At 43.5% G+C, this 21,759-nt stretch overlaps 1 protein-coding gene across 1 annotated transcript in view; it reads right to left on the bottom strand.

The window, feature by feature from the left end:
* PITPNC1 (phosphatidylinositol transfer protein cytoplasmic 1) overlaps window positions 1-21,759 on the bottom strand; it is a 113,639-nt gene that overhangs the window by 36,546 nt on the left and 55,334 nt on the right. Inside the window, exons 2-4 of the mRNA XM_060271979.1 lie at window positions 20,181-20,329; window positions 10,975-11,063; window positions 8,061-8,068 (exon numbers count right to left, since the gene is read on the bottom strand). Of these exons, the coding sequence (XP_060127962.1) occupies window positions 8,061-8,068; window positions 10,975-11,063; window positions 20,181-20,329 (246 nt within the window). The remainder of the gene's footprint in view (window positions 1-8,060; window positions 8,069-10,974; window positions 11,064-20,180; window positions 20,330-21,759) is intronic.

Here is a 21,759-nt window from a genome sequence, read left to right as displayed (position 1 = left end):
CCTTTAGCTCAATGTCAGACAGAGCTGAGTCCTTGAAACCATTGACAGGAGAAGGAGGCTGCATCTGGTGCCGGTTGCTGCCGCTGCCATTCCTGCGTCGTTTGCCATGACTGCCTGCAAGCATGCTGTCAGGGCCTCATAGTTATCAATTTAGAAAATTTCTACCCTCATCTTTCGGCCTCCAAAATGGCACCCAAATCAGCCTCCGGACTAAACGCAGCAATAATGAAATACGTCTGGGTGCGTGGGAAGCAAAGGTATCAATTCAATCGCTAAAACAGCAGCACAAAAAGCACATAAAGCAAGTGGGTCAGTTAAAAAATACATCATCATTGAAGGAGGCTAAAGGCGCAGGAGAAAAGAAGAAATCTTTACTGCCTTCCTTAATGAGAAGAAGGTTATCTCAGGAGAGAGCTTCTCCTTGGAAGTGCAGCTACGGCACATACACACCTCCAAAGGTTGCAGGACGTAAAGTAGAGGCCAGGTGTTGAAAGAGGCAGACAAACAGGTTCATGAGAGAGGAAATGGTTCTTTGGACAACTTGGTGCCAAGCCATTTAGAGTTTTATAAGTGTCCTGGTGCAAATGAAAAAGTTCTGGTGTGATATGTTCTGAGAACTGAAAACGAGAAGCTAATCTGGCTGGTCTATTTTGCACCAAGTGGAGTTCCAAACCCTCTCCAAAGGCTTATTTATCACCTTTATATCCCAACTTTTTCTCTTAGGAGTACATGATCATGGATGCTTTAGTTGAGATTTCTGCTTTGCAGGGGGTGGGACTAGATGACCCTTGGGTTCCTTCCCACTCTTCAGATTCTATGGTTCACCCTACAATGACCCTGTGGGGTAGGTTAAGAGGCTGTGACTGGCCCAAGGTCACCCAGTGAGCTTCATGACTGAGTGGGGGATTTGAACCCTGATCTCCCGGGTCCTAGTCGCACACTCTAACCACCACACCATCTGGAGTACTTCTGCTGTGGGGCAGCTATTTAAATTAAGTAGGTAAATGAATATGGAGAAAGAAAATTGTCACTTAGAGAAAAATCTGAAACATTTTCCTTTGAACCTTGAATTTGTTTTGTTGCGGATTGTTTTATTTGATGGTTTAATGTGCTGTAAACAGCTGTGAGATTCCCCCCCCCCTTTAAAATAAAAAGTGGTATAGAAATAAAACTTACAACAACAACCCTATTTGGAGTGGGACAGCAGTAGTCCAGTCTGGAGGCAGTCAGGTTGCAAATGACAGTGGCCATATCTGCATGGTCTAGGAAAGGGCACAGCTTTTGCAGAAGCTCAAGCTGAGAAAAGGCATGCCTGGCCACAACTATCACCTTGTCCTCTAGGACAGTGTTTCCCAACCTTGTGCCTCCAGCTGTTTTTGGACTACAACTCCCATCATCCCTAGCTAGCAAGACCAGTGGTCAGGAATGATGGGAATTGTAGTCCGAAAACAGCTGGAGGCACAAGGTTGGGAAACACTGCTCTAGGAGTAAAGTGGTGTCCCAGGAGTGCTTCCAAGCTGCAGACTGGATCCTTCATGGGGACTGCCGCCCCATCCAATACTGCCCTCAGTCACTCTCCTACTGATCAAAATCACTACTATTTTGTCTAGATTAATCCTTGCCTTATAAGCCCACATCCATCCCATCATTGCAATCAGACAGCAGTTAAGGAGCCCCCTAGAGCTTCCTTGGCATGAGAAGAAAAGACTGATATTTATGTTCAGGTTCATAGCTGCCAAGTTATCCCTTTTTTAAAGGGATTTTCCCTTATGCTGAATAGGCTTCCTCGCGAGAAAAGGGAAAACTTGGCAGCTATGTTCAGGTTGATGATGCCTAACTCCAGACCTCCCCCAACAATCTCATTAAAATGTCAAACAACATCAGGGACAAGATGGAACTCCACATAAATCAGGAGTAGCCAACACCCTCCCAATTTTATTTGCATTACAACTCCCATTGTCCCCAGCCAGCAGGATGGTGGGAGTTGTAGTCAAACAGCACCTTGAGGGCACCATGCTGCCTGCATCTGCCATAAGTCAAATGTAAGACTGGAGCCACTGTATAAAAGTACTCCCAAGTCTTGTCCCTGCAAGATGCTCCAGAATGGCACCATGGTCAATGGTACTGAAAGCCAACCAGTTCCCAGTACAGATCACTTACCAAGGCAACCAAAGCTCTTTCAGTCACAAAACTGGATTTAAAACCAGACTGAAAAAGGACCCGAGCTATCAATATCATCCAAGGAAGCTTGGAGTTGAGCAGCCAATACTTGTTCAAGTGTGTGCAATCTTTATTTGGAAATCCAGTGGACACTGCATGCTGGTCCTGACATCACAGGCACAACATGCATTCTCTTCCCCTGGATTATTATTATTTCACTAACATTAAGTCAACAGTAGCTTCACCAATCAAACATTGGCACAATACTTTGGGGTGACAGCAGGAATGACTTTTTTTTTTTTAAAAAAAAGTGATGCACCTTTAGCACTATGTAAAAATCAATATGTAATTTGGTTTGGCTTCAGAGTAAACGCAATTTTTGCTACCTAGACTGCATCTTGGTATGCAAGTGGATAATAGTCTCCAAAGGGTCCAATTTTCCTAATTTAAATTTGCAAGTTTCTGGAAGTTGAGAGCATCCCAACCCTTGTTGCTGCCATTAATGTTGGCAGAATAGCTATAACAGGTGTAAGTAAATAATTAAAACGCAACTTGGATAATCCTGAAATGTTCAATGTGGCATAGTAACCTAGTTTATCAGGAAGTGCTGTTTCTGAGGAAGGCAATGAAGTGGCTGGTTTCTTTAACAGCAAAGTAAGAAATGAGTAAGCTTTAGCCCTCAGGAAAGCAAGCTAACATATACCATTTACTGAGAGATGGCCAGCCAAGAGATGTTGAGTTTGATATTTGTCATTGCATATATCTCAGTCTTTTCAACACTGCACTTTAAACTAAGCTTGGAAGCCTCTGGTTGGTGACTGATGGAGTGTGGAATTTATGATACAGCCACTCCAGATGTTTCACCATCAAAAGCAGATGTAATAGGCATTTTTTCCATGACGTTCTGAGCCTCTGGATAGAATTTACCAATTAACTATCCATTCAACATTGTGTGCACTGAATGAAAAATTTCTAACATTTCTGTGGCTGTTACGGCAAAGGATTAATGATGTCACATGGTAGGCCTCTTCCTAGCATTACTGAAGTAAATAAAAGTTTTGAAGTTACCGTCCGTTGCACAGACGACAAAGCCAAGAGAGAGGTCTTTAGCCTGCAAACTAAACAATAGCCGAAACTAGCTAACCCAATTCCTTTTAAACCTTTCTTTTTCATCCCTATCATTATTCATGCTGAGTGAAAGCAAGTCACTGTGCAGAAAATATATTCTGATTACTGCCAAAATCCAATCAATTGCAGATGGTTAATATACAAGATAACACAGTGCACTGTCCTCAATCCTGGGGTGAACCATATGGGCAGGCAGCTGTACTCAACCCCACCCCCACCCCCCCCGATTTCAAAGATAGTAGGGATAGGCTTACCAACCCAACAAGAATCGAAAGCAGACCGGAGTCTTGGGGAGGGGAGAGTTATTCGGGCCAAGGGAAACTTGTTTCATGGTTTCCATTTGAATCCCTGGCATTTCCAATTACACCATCTCAGGTAGCAAGATTGGAGAACAATGTTAAGAGTAACCAATACTGAGATAGATGGACCAATAGCCTGACTCACTATAAAGCAGTTAGATACATTGAAAATAGTCTAATATGTTTTTGGACATGGAACACTTTTGCTGCTCCTTCTGTCCCTGTCCCCTGAAATGTTTCTGATCAATGAGAGGTGTCCCTTGTCTCAAAGCTAATTTATACAGTGGTGCCTCGCTAGACGAATGCCCTGTTAGATGAATTTTTCGCTTAACGAAGAGATTTTGTGACGACAAGGTTTTCTATGGCCGCCGCTTCGTCTTGCGAAGCGTGGCCATAAAAACCTCTGATCGCAAAACCTACAGGGCATTCCTCTAGCGAAAGGGGAACAAGCTGTAGGTGGGAAGAAGGCAAAGGAAGATGAGCTGTCAGCGCCTCTCAGCTGATCTTCCTTTGCCTTCTTCCTGCGCTGCAGCTGGTTCCCCTTTGTGTTCTGTTGGTCTCTGCCGGTTGCTGCGAGCAGTGAGGGTCAACTGGCAGAGACCAGCGGAACACTAGCGCGGGAAGACCCTCGTCTGATCCCGGCTCTGTCGGGCGGGGTGGGGGAAAGGCAGAGGAACCGATCGTTCCTCCGCCTCCCCCCCCCCGCCTGTCACACAGCCGGGGGACAGAGCCGAAGATCGGTGGGCGCTGCTTGCCAGGGTTGGCAAGCCCCGGCAAGCAGCGCCCGCCGATCATCATGTGACAGGCGGTGGGGAAGGCAGGCAGGCAAGAGAGCAAGCGCCTGCCTGCCTGCCTTCCCCGCCGCCAGTCCCCCGGAGCCCATAGGAACGCATTGATTAAGTTTCAATGCATTCCTATGGGAAACCGGGACTCGCTAAACGAATTTTTCGTAGGACAAATTGAGACCTGGAACGAATTAAATTCGTCTAGCGAGGCACCCACTGTATTATTATTTAGAAGGAAAATCACCATAAAATACCTCTGGGATTGAAGGCAGAATTATTTCTATAGTCGCCAGCATATATATATCAAGACAGTCCAAAGGAAAATAGCCCCAAGGCGACATTCATTCCTCCCATCGCACGGGGGCTGTGCCAAAATGGCATACTTCTCAGGTGGGGTGTGGCTTACTGCTGTAAGAATGTGGAAGAAGGTCTGTTCTCCCTTCTGTCCAGAGCAAAGTTTGGAAACTTTCATAATGACACAACCACACAGCTCTCAAGGTGCACACTCAAAGGATTGTGGCTGCTGTCTTCCCACTTGGTCCCTGAAGGTCTCCCACAGCAGATAAATAAGGAAAAAATAAGAGTGAGAACACCTGCAGCTTGTAAAGACACCATGGAGTCATCTATACAGCTGCAAATAAAAAGTTTCAAGTATGTTATAAAGTGCATTATCCAAATGTGACACTAGATGGCGATGGTGAGCTATGGCAAATTCAATATATTTTTCAATTTTTTTTTTAAAAAAAGCATTTTCACAGCTTCTTTTTATGTGTGTCTAGATTCCATCCAGCAGCGGAGTAGGAGGGTGGCTTGCGTCACTGATTTATTTCTACAATATATTTCTACAATATATATACATCAATAATGTATATAGTTAAAGCATTCTAAAACAGTTTAAAACATTACTTCAGCCAGAAACAGCATCTTTCAGCATCAGATGCCTAAGGAAACAGGAATGTTTTCAACTTCCTCTGGAAAAGTCAGTAACAGGGGAGACTGGTGCACCTTATCAGGGAGGACATTCCACAAATGAGGAACCACCAGCAAAAAAGGCCCCCTCAGTGCCAACCAGGGAGCCCCCAGTTGAGGCACCACCACCAAGGCCTCACCTTCAGATGACCCCTCACAGAGTCATAGTTACAGGTAAGTAACCTGTTTTTCTTCTTTATTTCCCCCCCATAGTTCCACATACGGGAGAGCATAGTGAGCTAACTTGAAACAAGGGTGGGAAAGAGAGCAATGCTGCCTGCAGAACAGAAAGTTGTATCCTCCCTTTAACAAATTTGTCACGACCCAATTCCACGACAAAATCATTAATGAAAAACTAGGATAGGAACGGCACAAATACTTCCCACTGCTCAACATCTCAAGTTGAGGGAATTTGGTGGGAAGGCACCATCCATTGGAGTAATCCTATTCTCATTAATGCAGCCTCAGTATGAGACACTCAGTCCTGAGATGTCCTTATCATTTGTACCTTCTAATTGGCAGGCACCAATTTCAACTGGTATACGTTTTTCCAAGCCTTTTGCCCACTGATGTATTTTATGAACACTGCCTACATGCAGGAGTGTCCAAACTTTTTTCAAAGAGGGCCAGATTTGATGAAGTGAACATGTGTGAGCGCCGACCAAAGTTGTTGACCTTTTATTGGATTTAAGTTGTTGAGCTTATTTTTACGATTTTATCCAAAGTTGTTGAACTCTTTTTAGGATTGAAGTTGTTGAGCTTTTATTAGGCCCCCGAAACGGACTTTGGACATGCCTGGCCTACAGAATCAAGTCACTCAGCTACCTGTTATGAGCTGCAGAGTCAAACTTTGTAATAATTGAGAGATGTAGTTTCGAAGTGTAGATGAGCAGTTCAACACTATCCCCTTTCAACACGTTACATTTGCTATCAGTTTCTCTTGAAATGAGGCAAGTTGTTAAGATATTTCACGGCTCCATTGTAACACGTTTTCCCTTCTCCAGAAAGGCAATTGGATTTCAGGATATATGGCATTATCTATGGCGCCATCTCTCTCTGCCCTGCTATCTTCCATCCCAAGAAGCTTCCACTGAATACCATATTTCAGCGAATCGGACTTGTCCTCCGTTATAGTATATTACATAGCATTAGGTTAAGAGTCAATCTAAAATAACGATTAGGATCTCAAAGCCCTTTATGTACAAAATAAAAACAGCAATGTATAGTCAGCTAAAAGAGCCCACAAGGGGGTAGGCTTTGGGAGGGGGGGGGCATTATACAACCACTAGGACATTTCCAGGCCTGTTTTTTGTGTGTGAGAAAGGAAGCTGGATAATTGTAGAATAAGCACCAACACAGCCTCTTTATTCACCCTTGGAATTTGAACCCAGTAGTGCCTGCATGTTATACAGGTGGTACTAATAAAAAGATAGTCTCCGTTTGATCCTAGTAGTTGCTCAGAAGCACATTTTCTAAGGTAAATGGAATCATCTGAAGGCTGCTGGGCAAGACTTCGGAGTGTAATCTGAAGCTACAGATCCTTGGAGTTGGCTGGACAATGTGCTCCTCTTGCCTTATGACTTGAGCTCCAGTGTTCTGCAACAGCCTTCAAACAGTTGCCAAGGTTACCGAGAATGAGGGTTTATAGAGCTCTCCCTGGCAATAATTACTACAAATAAAGAGGCTGAGACTACCCAGTGAGGCTGAGACTTCTTTGGATGTCCTCTGTGCCTGCCAACGTTTCATGGAAGGCTTAGCCTTAGACGATGCAGTAGACAGCAAGCTAGACAAGAATTTATTGTCTCTCTTAAACACGGACAGAAACAGTAACAAAAAGCTCTCGACTCTACCCAGGGATAACTAAATCCAGTGTGCCTAGTGACTGACTCCACCAAGATGCAACTATATATTGTGCCACGTGGTAACTAAACTATGTAATGCTACCTCTCTGTCCACCAAATAATCTCAAGGAGTGGGCAGGTTCACCATAAGGCATAATCAATGTAGTCCAGAAACTGTTGGGTTCTGCTTCCGTTTGATCACTTGATTAATTGAGCAAAGGCCCTTCCTACCCCTTTCTCATTTCATCAAACTATTGCTTGTTCTTATCCTTTGCTTTGGTCAGACAGCTATAGGGTAAGGAACTGGATTGCAGAATGACATCTCTACAATTTTTGCATTGCGGTTGAAAGAGGAAAGAGTAGAAGGCTGTTCTGTTCCAAATCAAATCATAGAATCAGTGCACCTGTAGGTATATTGGTGCCTTTTCTGTCTCTTATTCTTTTATTCAGTTCCTTTTCTCCTTTCTGGGCACTGAGCCCAGATTTGTTTAATTTTGCTTGCAGAATGAAGAGTTTTCCCAGACACTGTATCCAGATAGATGACCATTTTATGAGTTAATAAAAGATAAAATAAAATCTGTCTCGACTACCAGCAATAACCGGCACTTTAAAGGCCTTGTCCTTTTCTTATTTTTATAGAGGTTTCATTTCAATTAGAACTACTGGGTAGCAAAATATATCAAGCTTCTGAAATTAACATAATATTAAGTTAAATAATTGATGAGGCCCTCCTAATATTAGCTGCAATATCCTTCCCTAGTTATATAAAAGAGGATCCATCTTCTATTGAGCATTATTACCACTATGAAAAAACTCATAGGCTTTACTAAAACCTTTCAGAGACTTAATTAACATGACAAAAAGTAAGCAAAACTTACCGTGTATTCTGATCCAAATTTGCCCAATGGGAAGAAGAGAAAGGGGGGAAATAATAATGCCATAATTATTTTATTGTTCATATTGCTTTATTAAAATGTAAAAATGCATTAATCATTGTGCTGACATGCATATTGCATTTCCTGTGGATTATATGGGAAGGAACAATGCTGAAAGGCTGTATTTCCAATTGTTTCATAGCTGGTGGACGTGGAAGTTTGATTCCTGAAGCACCAGGGCAGCAGATATTTTTGCATAATTTTGCTCTCCCTGGCATCCCATCCAAGAGCTGTTAAGGCACCCCAAGGAGACAGGTGATAAACTCATCACCTGCATACATGAATAGAAGAAAACAGATAAACATTCTACGGCCTGTTTGTAGCGGAAGTCAGGGGAATGCCCTGCTTTTATTTTGTCTTTGATATCCTAGCTCTTTCTCAGTACTACCGGGATATTCCAGTTTCTGATTCAGTTTATAAATAGGACTCCAGTGAGGTCAATTTCAGAAAAAAAAACCCCACAAAACAGATTGAAGCTGCCCTGACAGATTAGATGCTGATTTCATAACGTATTCCTATAAGGTCAAATACTGTCCTTACAGAGGAATACAATTTAGGTTAGGCACACTCCTCAGAGGACTGAAGTCATCATTCCGTACCCGCATTTAATTACCGGAATTACATTTGTATCTGGCAAATGATTTAGTTTTGTGCAGATAAACCTTTTGAAAGTAAATGCATTTCCTGCAAGTCAGCATGTTGAGCTCTCATCCTCAATTCATGCCCCCACCTCCTCATAGCTGCCAAGTTTTCCCTTTTTTTAAGGGATTTTCCCTTATGCTGAATAGGCTTCCTCGTGAGAAAAGGGAAAACTTGGCAGCTATGCACCTCCTATTCCCAGTAGATACTGTGGAGGTGAAGGAAAGTTTGTCCCCCAAGCAATAACTGTGAGAGGAGAAATTGGCTTGCTTCAGCAAAAATATGCCAAAGCAATTGTTGGGGGAAGGGTGCGCTGTCTCTGAATCCTATTTCCGCCTCACACTTGGCATTTCCTTTGGCAGCAATAGCAGGGGTCAGACTTTGTATGGGCATGAAGACTCAACAGCTCTTGGGACACAGCAAAAACCTCTCCAGAACCATCCTCCCTGACGGCTCCAAGGAACCAACAGACAGGGATAGAAACATAAGGAAATTGCCTTATACCAGGGTCTGCCTATTTGTTTATCTTGTCAATAATAATAATAATAATAATAATAATAATAATAATAATAATTTATACCCTGCCCATCTGGCTGGATTTCCCCAGCCACTCTGAGTGGCTCCCAACAGAATATTAATAATAAAAAAGCGACAAAACAGCAAACATTAAAAACTTCCCTAAACAGGGCTGCCTTCAGATGTCTTCTAAAAGTCAGATAGTTGTTTATTTCCTTGACATCTGATGGGAGGGCGTTCCACAGGGCAGGTGTCACTACCGAGAAGGCCCTCTGCCTGGCTCCCTGTAACCTCACTTCTTGCAGTGAGGGAACTGCCAGAAGGTCCTCGGAGCTGGACCTCAGTGTCCGGGCAGAAAGATGGGGGTGGAGACGCTCCTTCAGGTATTCTGGGTCAAGGCCATTTAGGGCTTTAAAGGTCAGCACTAACACTTTGAATTGTGCTCGGAAGCATACCTGGAGCCAATGTAGGTCTATCCTGAGTAGCAACCACTTTCTGGGGTCCCAGGCACTGGCTTCTCCAATCACCCTGGACTCGGGTGGGTGGGTATAACTGGAGATGCCAGGGGTTGAATCTGGGACCATCTGCCTGCAAAGGTATGCACTCCACACCTTGAGTTATGGTCCCTTCCCTTGTGTGATCCTAAGGAAACTCCAGGGCTACAGTTGGCAAGCTCTGGTAATATCCTGGCAGCCTCCCAAGTGCCATTCCACTTAGCATCCCCAGGAAAATCCCCAGGAAGATGAGCACCATGGCTTGAGGGCATTTGGGACATTTTAGTTTAGAGAAAAGGCAAGTAAGAGGCAACGAAATTTTCTCCCTTGCTCATAACATTAGAACTCTAGTGGACATCCAGTGATGCTGCATGTTAGAAGATTCAGGGCAGGTTTCAAAAAGTGCTTCTGCAGACAGTGCACAGTTAAATTACGGAACTTGCTCCCACAGGAGACATTGATGGTCACTAACCTAGATAACTTTAAAAGTGGCTCAGACAATTTCATGTAGGATAAATCTATATCAACAGCTACAAGCCACAATGGCTAAGCTCTGCCCACACCGTCGGAGGCAGCAATGCTTCTGAATGCCAGTTGCTGGACACCACAGGAGGGGAGAGTGCGGCTGTGCTCGAATGTGAGCGTCCCATAGGCATCTGGTTGGCCACTGTGGGAACAGGATGCTAGACTAGATAGGCCACTGGTCTGACCCAGCAATGCCCTTTCTTAAGTTGTTACGTTCTGCTGGCCTCACCCTATTTAACAGTTCCTTTTGCTGGCTGCAACTCACTTCACCACAACTAATATAATTCTCCCACCCTTTGTGAGCTGAAGGCTGGTGTCTGTTCATTATCCTTGGGTGCCACCAGTGTCATAAGGGAAGGGTACATATGCAGCCCTTACTTAGGAAGAAGATATTCTAGCCCACCACCTTTTTCCTGCAATAATATGGGTTCTCCTAGACTCCCACTACCACCAACATGCCCCTATTTAGGCCCTGGAGATGTCTCATTCGTACATGCCGTTTTCAAAAGGGACAGACCTAGTAATTAAATCAAGAACATATGGCAGCTGAAGTTAGCCTTTCCAGCAAACGTTTCAGAATCTAGTACCTGTTGTGATGTGGAGCCTCAAAGGACAAGTGCATCAAAGGGCAAACATGACCTTCATCTTAAAACAACACTTCCCCCCTGTTCTTTAAAACGTACCTGTAATTGTGTATGGGTAGTAATTCCATGCCTTCTCTGTAACATAAAATATTTTGGGGACAACAGCTCTTGCCCAACTTGGGAGTTTGCTGCAAAGAGAAACACAAATTTAGATCACAAGTACGAAGACCCTTAATACTGACTTAGCATGAGGATATGTTCAGGGAAGAAAACATACTAGTGCAAAGTGCCAAACATGGACCTGGGAATTCACATATTGGTCATATAACAGAATGAGCAATAACACACACTGCATATTTTATATGACTCTAAGCCACTAAGTGGCATCAGTCCGAGTAATACTATTATTATTTTCCTCCTCTCTCTTCAATTGCACCATCTAATTCTGGAATAATCATAATCAAGCCAAGAGTCTACAAGTGGCAGCCGGGGCTGGTCCAAGAGTTCACATACCACCAGCAGTTTTTGTTTCATCTGAAACTTTCTACCTTCAGGGAAAACTTTCCACCTCAGCGTATGGGAAACATACTGGTAGTTTTCAAAGACTGAAAATGAGGTGTTATTTGCTCACTGAGATTAGAAAAAGAAGGGATGTTTTTGAAAGGTAGGAAGGTAAATTTAGGGTCAAACCCGGGGCAGAAGAAACCAATAGCGCTGCTCCTGGTAGTTCTGCAACACACAATGCTCCACAAGAAGGAATCTCCTTAGGGTTTTAATATACAGTAGTTATTTCTTCTTGTAGCAGCTAGAAAAAACAAAAAAATCTAAAACCTAATTCCAGATGTTTGAGTAATCCTCCTGAGGAAATATAGTCTCAAATGTTTTCTCCAAAGCTTCATGCTCACATGAAGGAGATATATTCTCCTATATCCTGGCCCATCTGGCTCTTATGTATACACCAGGGATAGACCTGTGACAAGTGCAAAGCATGTCCTCGTCCACAGGTGATTTCGGGGTAGCGGGAGAGAAGTAAGCAATGTCTTTTCTTGGAACTGGAGACTTGTACATGCTGAACTGCTTTGCTGTAGTTCACACACAATGGCCTGGGGTGCAACTATGCTTAACTATGGGTTTAATGGAAACAAACAGTGTGCCGGTGCATGCTGCTCAAAAGTCCCCACTTGACTTTTTGCTGGCCATAGTGCAACAAACCACAAGCACTGGGCTTATGGTGCTGTCTCAACTCAGGCTCAGGACTTGTTTCTTTTCAAAGAAGCCATAAGTCAGGGGTCAGCAAACTTTTTCAGCAGGGGGCTGGTTCACTGTCCCTCAGACCTTGTGGGGGTCCGGACTATATTTTGAAAAGAAAAAAAATGAACGAATTCCTATGCCCCACAAATAACCCAGAGATGCATTTTAAATAAAAGGACACATTCTACTCATTCTACTCTAAAAACATGCTGATTCCTGGACCATCCGTGGGGCGGATTGAGAAGGCGATTGGGCCACATCCGGCCCCCAGGCCTTAGTTTGGGAACCCCTGCCATAAGTAGTAGCCCAGGCTTGGCTTACTGCTCGTAGGTTGTTTGGAAAAACAAACCACTAGCCTGTGTTCAGGTGATAAGGCAAACCAAGGCTTGCTCCCAGGGTAGCATGACCCTGAGAGCAAAGTGAGGACTTTGATTTGACTATGGTTTAACATGCCACACAAACACAACCTAAGGAAAATTAGCTACTACTTTTGAAGCTTTGTGTGGTATGAATGTAAGCGCATCTGCTGAACAACTGCTTGACACAGCCTGTGTACTGTCCTCAAGTACTCTGCTTAAATAAATATGAATTATTTTAGATAATAAAATTGAAAGATATATATTTTGTGCAATGCTTTCCTTTCTCTCCAGTTTTATTTGACAAACAGATTATTTTGACCTTTTGTTATTTCGCTCTCATCAAAGGCTGACATCTTATAATTACCTAATAGTAATTCCCTTTAAAATACTGCTCTGGTGGTTGACTGAAAGCACAGACATTAAGAGTACATTATCTACTTATATTATCTACAATATATTGATTTAATACAGTAATATTAATGGCAATCTCCCTGGTAGAGGGTTATGATCATCTGCTTCTTCAAGAAATTGTTGCATCTAAGACAGCACTTTAAAAACTTTTGACTTTCAGGGAGAAAACAATTTCCACATCAACTTGTCAGTAGGGAGGGAGGAGAAATTTGATTCAGTTCGCATTTAAAGGCAAACCTACCTAATTTGCACTTTTCAAAACAAGACGCAAACCAGCCTTCAAAATGCACACATCTCCAATATGGATATACCGTAGGATAAAGGGTGCATGAAAATGTATATAGTGGAAATAACATACAACAATCCATTATATTAGGCAACATTGTTTATTAAATGTGGTTATTATGAGGAATTTGGTGGTGAATATTCTTCTTTTCCTTATTTCAAACTCACAAATTGATGTGGAAATGTGGAGAACTGAATTTAAGATTAAGAAAAGTGAGAAAGTGAGAGAAACTGACATTGACAGATCTGCCCTTCCCTCCTTGTCAGTAGAGGAACTATTAACATTTGGCCCAGAACCCACACACACTGCAGAAATTAATGGAATAGACTCTAAATCAAACACCTGGTTCACCAGTCACTGACCATATCTCTTATGTCACATTTGCTCTGAATGAACTACAGGTACAAAAAGAGGCACATCTCTGTCGTCTGTCTGCTCCCCCCACCCCCGACTAATTGCAGTCATTAACAGTTGTCAACAGGCTTACCATACTCATTGAGTCAATCACCCATCTCCCACTAACCTTCTGAGGAAAAACCCAACCCCACCCTCCCACTATATACCGTGTTTCCCCCTTTTTAATACGTAGTCAGAATGTAAGCCATAGCAGGCTTTTAAAGCATTTGTGCAATATTAAACACCCCCTGAAAATAAGCCATACCTCCGCGCAGCAGCGCCGCTCGCCTCGAGGCAGCGGGACCCAGCAGCAGCGCCGTCCTCGTCCTCCCGCTGCTGCTGCTGCTGCTGCTGGGTGTTATGTGGTCGTAGCAACCCCTGGGGGCTGCATGGCCCAAGGCCCAAGGCTGAGCGGCGGCGGGAGGCCCGCGGGCGCTTCCGCACCGCTGGAGTGACGGGCGGCGGCGGGAGCGCTGCTGGCCCCTTCCGCGACGCTGGAGTGTCGTGGGCTGCATGGCCCAAGGAAGAGTGGTGACGGGAGGCCTGCAGGCCCTTCCGCACCACCGGGGCAACACACGGCGGGAGCGCTGCTGGCCCCTTCTGTGCCGCCAGAGCGCCCGGCGAGGAGGCCTGCCGCCCCGGTGCCCAGAACCGGCGGCGGCAGAGCGGAGCGCTCCATAGCGCCGATCGCTCCGCAACGCCGATCGCTCGGAGCGCTCTGCAGCGCCGATCCCTCGGAGCGCTCCGCAGTGCCGATCAGGCAGAGCGCCGAGCCAGCAACCTGGCCTCTTCCTGGCTGCTGCCTGCTGCCCAGAACCGGCAAGGAGGAGGGGAAAGGGGCGCCTGGGAAGGAGTCAGGAGGGCCCTTGCTGCATGAGCCGTGGGCGCGCGGCTCCTTCCAAGCTTGAGCGAGAGGCTTGAAAGGGACGCGGCAACGAGGGCGATGGCTGCGCGGCCGTGGGGGCTCTCAGTGCCGCCTTGCCCGGGCCCCACATTCCTCGGAGGCCTTCCACCTCGCCAAGCTCAGCTGGCCAAGCTCGGAAGGCGCACGGGTGGCCTGTCTTCATGGCCCGGCCGAGGAGGCCTGCCGCCCCACCGCCCGGAACCACAGATACCATAAAAACATAATAACAATAAGACATCCCCTGAAAATAAGACACCGTGTGTTTTTTTGAGGAAAAAAAGTTATAAGACGGTGTCTTAAAAAAGGGGAAACACGGGTATAAGGGTCTGGTGACTTCTGTTTCAGTGTATCTGAAGAAGTGGGCATGCACAGGAAATCTTATACCCAGAACAAACTTAGTTGGTCTCTAAGGTGCTACTGGACAATTTTTATTTTTATTTATTTATTTTGTCTGTCTGTCTGTCTCTCCCCCCACCCTTAAATTGTATTGAAACAGAAGCAAACAGACATCCAAACAATAATTACAAGAATAGTTCACAATAATACATCAGGATGCAAGAGACATAAGAAAATACATCTTACGGCTTTATACTGCCAGGGGAGATTGTTAGTTGTCCTGCTTTCAGCTCAAACGGGGGAAAGGCTGTTTTTGGAGGTGTCAAAATATTCCCTGAAGACCAACCAAAAGTTTACAGCAACTAACACTACTTTTCTTTGCTGTTGACTGATTTTCCCACCTCCTGGCTTCTGGTGCCACTACCAGTACTTCCCCTTAACCCTCTCTTCCTGTTCCAGGGAATGTAGCCAATCAGGGATCACACTGCAAATGTGATGGTGTCACAAATGACATATAACCAGTCAGATTTTGACTCATCCGTATCAGTAGTGATGGACAGCTATCTTTCAGGAAACTTGGTCCACCATTAGTGATCTTCCTATTGAGGAAAACATTATCTTGTAAGAGTTCCCTCGAACTTAGTTTGAAAATTGCTGATTGAAAACCTAAGAACAAACTGAACTTCAATAAACCTGTTGGAACTAGATTGCCTTGTATCTTACAAACAATATAGCTTAATAAAGGCCTTGTATCAAGTTTCTCAGAAAGTGGTACAAACTCAAATTCAATTTGAGTTGAAGCGATATAAAAATAATGAAATGTGTGAGGTTTCGGAGTTCACTACAAGGTAGAATGAAACCTTAGGGAAAGATTCCCTATTTCTTGATACACTGAACAAACCTGCAAGTTTTTAGCTGTGAAATTAATAGGTAGGTTCCGTCTGCAGAACACAATGGGATGCATTTAGTGCTAACTCACACCCTAAGCAATTCCATTGATTTGAAGGGAACAATGCATTTAACACAAAGCTATCCAATACCAGCCTGCAACTGAAACTGTGCTGAGCTGTGAAATATAATTAGCACTCCTAAGGCATTTGAAAGGATGGAGCAGAGGGGAAAAAGAAAAAGAAAAAAGGATGGCGCAGAGGGCAAACAGCGAGTGGTTTCTGTAAGAGAGAGCTTAAAACTGCTTGAATTTACTAATAATGGTCCAACGAGTCATCCATCATGGTGAATCATCTGGATGTGTCATTTCTGACCAATATAATTCCTATATTCATTTTTTTAAAAACTAATTAATTATTGACGCTGCTGTATGAGCAAGAGCAATCTCTCTCTCACACAATATTATATACTTGTCATTTCTAGCAAAAGTGTCACTTCTAAATTAATATAGAGTCAAACCAAGAGAGCCTTGAAATAGGCTGCCTGAAAGGAAGGGAAGTCCTTTAAAATGCATCATATTAAAAACTGCTCATTAAATTCTGTACAGGTGGCTTGCATGGTAGAAAATATTAAAATTATGGATAAAGTTTTTGTATTAGAATATATGGCAAAAATGTATATTTAAAAATAGTGGAAACTTTCCGCTTTGAGAACCATGAAAAAGAAGACATAAAGCTGTTACTTTGCTAGCTCATTTGCCTTAGGCAAAAATCAGTAGGTAAGGAGCTCACACTTGCCTAAGGGCAATGTGCTATAGAAAGAAGAGAACCATGACAGCAAAACAGTTTTGTGCTATGAAGTTGCAAAGGAGAAAGAGAAAACACAAAAGAGATCACTCCCCTCTTTGCTATATGTGCTCTAGGCACAAAAGATAAGATGAAAGGTTGGATCAGACTCTGCATGCACATACCATGTTTCGATCTGACCATTTCTCCTTTACAGAGTTAAGGGAACGTCCAACATTCTTTTCTTGGACAGGATTAAGATAAAGCATTCCAGTCTGAATTCTTACTCCAGCTGGGACACGTACATTGGATTTCATAGGTTTTACGTTTGTACTCCAAGGTCATTTTGTGCACACCCAGAAGAGTTTATGCATTCCATGAACATGGACTGAACATGTTTACTAAGACCTGCCATTAACTTAAAGTCGAGTACTAAAAATACAGCTGTTTTGTGAAGAATATTAACCAAGTTTTTCCATTGCAAAGGGGGGCTACTTTTTGTTTTGCACAAATTTCCAGCCCAAAACATTCTGAACAGATCTTTGGAATCTTACTTATTCATGCCTCTTGCCAGTAGAGATTCTCCTTTAAAAAAATTGAATGAACACACTAACCCAGGGGTCGGCAAGGTTTACCTCGTCTGGGCCAGTTTACTCCAGTGGAGATCCCTCTGTGGGGTGGATTGCGCGTGTGTGTGCGCGCGCCTGCGATTTCTGACATCTGTGCAGATGCGATTTCCGGCACTGCAGAAGCAAGTCCCCGTGCCACGCCGCTTTAGCGCGAGGGGACTCGATGAGCCAGTGGCTCGGTTTGGGAGTGACTTGCGGGCCGGTTAAGCACCACTGTGAAAGCTGGGATAACCTGTTCTGGTTCTTATTTGTTAGAAGCTAACCCTAAATTTGGGTCTGAAGCATGTTGGCATAACGTAATTTGCAAGTGGACTGTGGTTGGTAATCTTGTTGCTAGGCTGTGAAAAGGACAGAGCTGACAGAATTCTGGGGTAGCACTGCAGTGCTACAATGGACAGAATATTGCTGTCACAAAGAAGCTCAGTAAAAGTAAATGGACCTAAGGGAAGAGAAGTGAATGTGAATGCAGCAAAGTTTGGTTAGGCTGCCAGTAGGAAAGCAATTGAAATAGATTAAACAACACATTTTGAAAAAGAGCAATATAAATCTTTCATTTAGAACCAGTCTTCAATCTGAGCAGAAGCACCAACCCTCTAACATTATCATGTAACCTCGGGATATTAATGTATTTTGCTTAAAGAAATTGGAGAGCACAAAGAGGAAAACAATATATCCCCCAATCACGTCCTTCACTTTACTGTTATAGGTTACTGATGCTCAAGGCTAGTGGTCATCCATAAGGTCACCTTGCTTTGCTGACATAAACCTGTTGCCCCCCCCCCAAATGAGTCGTTGCTCTTGTAGAGTGATGTTTGCTTATACTTCCACAAACAATTCTCTGTGCATTGTGAGCCAGACTGACTTTATGCACACTGCTGATGTAGACAAGTAGAACCATTGTGTCAGACAGGATTTAATTTTAAAGGACCTTTTCCCAACACTGCAGCTACTGATTTGAGTGTTCCAGGCAAATAAACCTGCTTTTTTGAAAAGAAAAACCTTGGCTTCAACTAGAAAGATGACACCTTTTATCTTCTATTATACTTTACACATTAGAGAAATTAGTCCTCTCAATCCTTTTGAGCTAAAAGCCAAGAATTATTATCCTCAGCTTTGGTGGGACCTAAACCTTAAGAAGGACTGGACCTTGAAGCTATCCTACAGCACCTGCTCATTGGGAATTAAATGAAAGTGCAATCCTGACTTGAACTTTTGATAGCCAACTTTTCTCCATGCAGGAAATCCTTATCGTCCCTGAGATACATTAATGTGGACAAATCTAGTGCGTAAAATACACATTTTCACAACACCGGTGAACTTTCCCTAGGGGTGTTCAGCTTATAAATGATCCATGAGTGGAATTGTCTTCTATGCACTCCAAACATTTCTAGCTCTTCTGATTCTATACAGCAGTGTTGGCCAAACTTGGGTCTCCAGCTGTTTTTGGACTACAACTCCCATCATCCCTAGCTAACAGGACCAGTGGTCAGGGATGATGGGAACTGTAGTACAGTAGAACCTCTACTTACAACTGCCTCCATTTGCGGATGTTTCAAGTTGCGACCACGGCAAACCCAGAAGTAACTGGCAGGTTTGCCGCCATTTGCACATGGGCAGGAGTGGTGATCGCTGTTCGTGCCTGCGCAGAATGGCGCCTTTCCCAGTGACCCATTTCACCATAAGGACAGGCCTCCAGAACGGATTGTGGTCGTGAGTACAGGTTTCACTGTACCAAAACAGCTGGAGACCCAAGTTTGACCAATCCTGCTGTACAGTGTTCAGAAATGTTGGCTTGGGTGAGAAACCAATCATTTATCTTGGTCATCACCCATCCTTCTCCTCCTTGAAGTCCTCTGGTATGTATAAGACACTTGCGGCAGGGAGTTGTCTCACATATTGCACTGAGAAGGCAGAACCAAGGCAAGTCTCTTGCACTGCACTGCCCGTTCCAAATCCCAGAGCAGGAGAGATAATCCACCCACCTGACCAACTCTTCCACACTGGATTCTGGGGAGGCTAGATGTCGCACTGAGCTTTGGAACAGCCATTCCTTGTAATTCACTGGGAGTGCCAGGGAGGGGAGAGGATTTGTATGTTGCTGCACGTCCTGACTAGGACACAGGCTGTCACCAGAGACAGTTCCCCTGGTGACTGGATTTATGGGGAATTGCTTACACAAATCCTTATCTTCAGTGCACTTTAAGCATCATTGTATCTGGAGTCCTGCCTGGTCTTCATTCATGTCACCTTATAGTTTGTTTTCTCACAGGCATAATTCTTAGACTAATCTCTACAGAAAGGGGAAGCTATGCTGACTTTGTCTCACATGCCAGCTGCCAAACTGTGACCAGTGGTCTGCGAGCTTCATTCAGGTGGTCTGTGATGAACGCTTACAATTTCCATTCAAATTGGGATATATGAAGTAGAAGAAGCAATAAAAATAGAATTAAGAATCATATGCAGAATCTAGCGCATTAGGATTGCTATAGCAGGCAGAAAAATAATTAAGATCGGCCAGGACCCTCAGCAATTTCCAAGTGGGCCCATGGAGGGGGGAAGTTTGGGAAGCACTGAGACAGAGATTTGTGCAAGTGCAACTGTAACACATATACTGGGCATAAAACTTAAACAAAATGTCTTAAGAAGAACTGGAGAGGAGGAAAGTACCATATTTTTCTGTCTATAAGATGCCCCCATGTATAAGACACCCCCTATTTGGGGGGACTCCGATTTAAGAAAATGAGGGGAGATGGCCCCTGTGTATAAGATGCCTCCAAATTTTGGACATAATTTTTTAGGGGATAAAACCTAGTCTTATACCTGGAAAAATATGGTATGTCATTTCCAAAGCTACTACTCTGCCCCCATGCCACATTCCTTTTCAATGGCAAAGGCTGCACATTTGGAAAGAACCTTCACCCCCATGGCCCCTCTCATAGATAAATTCTATAAACCAGTGGTTTTCCACCCCCACGCCCTGTGCTTGAAACAGAACAAACTGCACAAGAAGACTTTACCTCCCACATCTCTCAAAGACAATGCAATGGCAGAAATGTTTACCTGTTCAGATAAACCCGTTTTTCGGTCAGTTGACCATTCCCATAATTCGGATCTTCGTAGGGTTCATTCTGCACCACTTCTACCCCTTCTCCACGATCACTTTGCTCGTGGCTGTGCTTACTGATCATGTACAGCTGTCCAATTCTGTACTGCAAAGCAAAAGGAGAAGCAAAACATTTAGATCTGCTGCAAAACCATTGGGGAAAGAAGTAAACCTCACCCTAGTAATCAGCATAATGAAAAGTATTTCTTGAAGAAATCTGCTAACTACCCTGAGAAGGGCTGATGGGGATAAATAATCGAGACGCGTCTGTAGAACTTTTATACACAGGGCCTTTCCAAAGTGTTTCTAGGTATCAATTTAACGTTACAGCATCATAGGGCTGCTTTGGACAGTTGTAAATCGCTCTACATGGAATGGTTCTTAAAGACGAAACTGTGAGGAGCATGTGACCGAGCTCACACACACACACCCAGGCGGCCCCTGGATCCTAACAGTAATTCATGTAAATTCACTGACAAGAAAACGTGGCCTCACAATCGCACAAATTGCTCCTAGATGTGTCAGCTTAGATGGGCCAGTTCAAACATTTCTTTCTTCCCGTAGCTGCCTCTATTTGGGCCACTCTACATACAGCATCTCAGCCCATCTGAGACTATTAAAAATAGTTTTTTGGTTATAGGAGAACCTTAAGAGTGCTGAATGGATTTGTTCCAGAAGTGGGCACAGGAGGAATGAAATATCTAAAGTAATATGAATGCATTTTTTTGAAAAGACCTCGAAGAATCCTTTGAACTGATTTGTAAATACGGTAGTAGCCTAAGTCCCCAAGAGATTCATCCTCAGTATGGCAGGGACAGTATGATGCAAAACAAAACTAACTTATTTTTCTTTTTCTTTTGGCAACAATTTATTATTCAATTACCCGCTCCATTTAATTAACAAAATTTATATACCAATTGATTGTAGTAAAACCTCTAAAGCGGTTGACAGGAAATGTTAACATTATCAATAAAAACAATTAAAACATTTAAAAATAACTAAAATTAGGAGTAAAAGACATTTATTTCAATTAACAGAATGCATATACTGCAAAATGTATATAATGTAAAACTTAAAGGACATCAGTTGTAAACTGTCCACAAAAATATTAAATAAGTGCAAGTGTTTAACAACTTTCAGAATAGACTTTGACTTCAGTTAAACAAAGTTAAATTCAGTAGCAGCTGAGATTTTTAAAACGAAACATAAACCAAGGGGGGAATTCAGGGTAGTGCTAAATGGGGTTATGTATGCATGGAATGGCTCTGCTCATGTAAAAAGGCTTTCCCTCCTATTCCCCCCCCAAAAAAAAACAAACCTTGTTCCAGGCTTTTCACCATCAGAACAGGATAGAAATAGGGGGGCATGAGGAAGAGCTGAGGGGGAAAAGTCCTCCTGTGAGCACACTTCTTTGTGTGCTTGCATCAACTTAGTTAAATCCCACCCAAGATAATTGCAAAAGTCAAGTCTCTATTTAGTGAGTACATTTCAACATTAAAACATTTTAGTAAAAACCAAGTGAAGTAAAAAAACAAA

Source organism: Zootoca vivipara, chromosome 2 (genome assembly GCF_963506605.1).
Source record: "Zootoca vivipara chromosome 2, rZooViv1.1, whole genome shotgun sequence".
Lineage (NCBI taxonomy): Eukaryota > Metazoa > Chordata > Lepidosauria > Squamata > Lacertidae > Zootoca > Zootoca vivipara.
The sequence above is the reverse complement of the archived record's forward strand: the minus strand, read 5'-3'. Positions and strand labels throughout refer to the sequence as shown.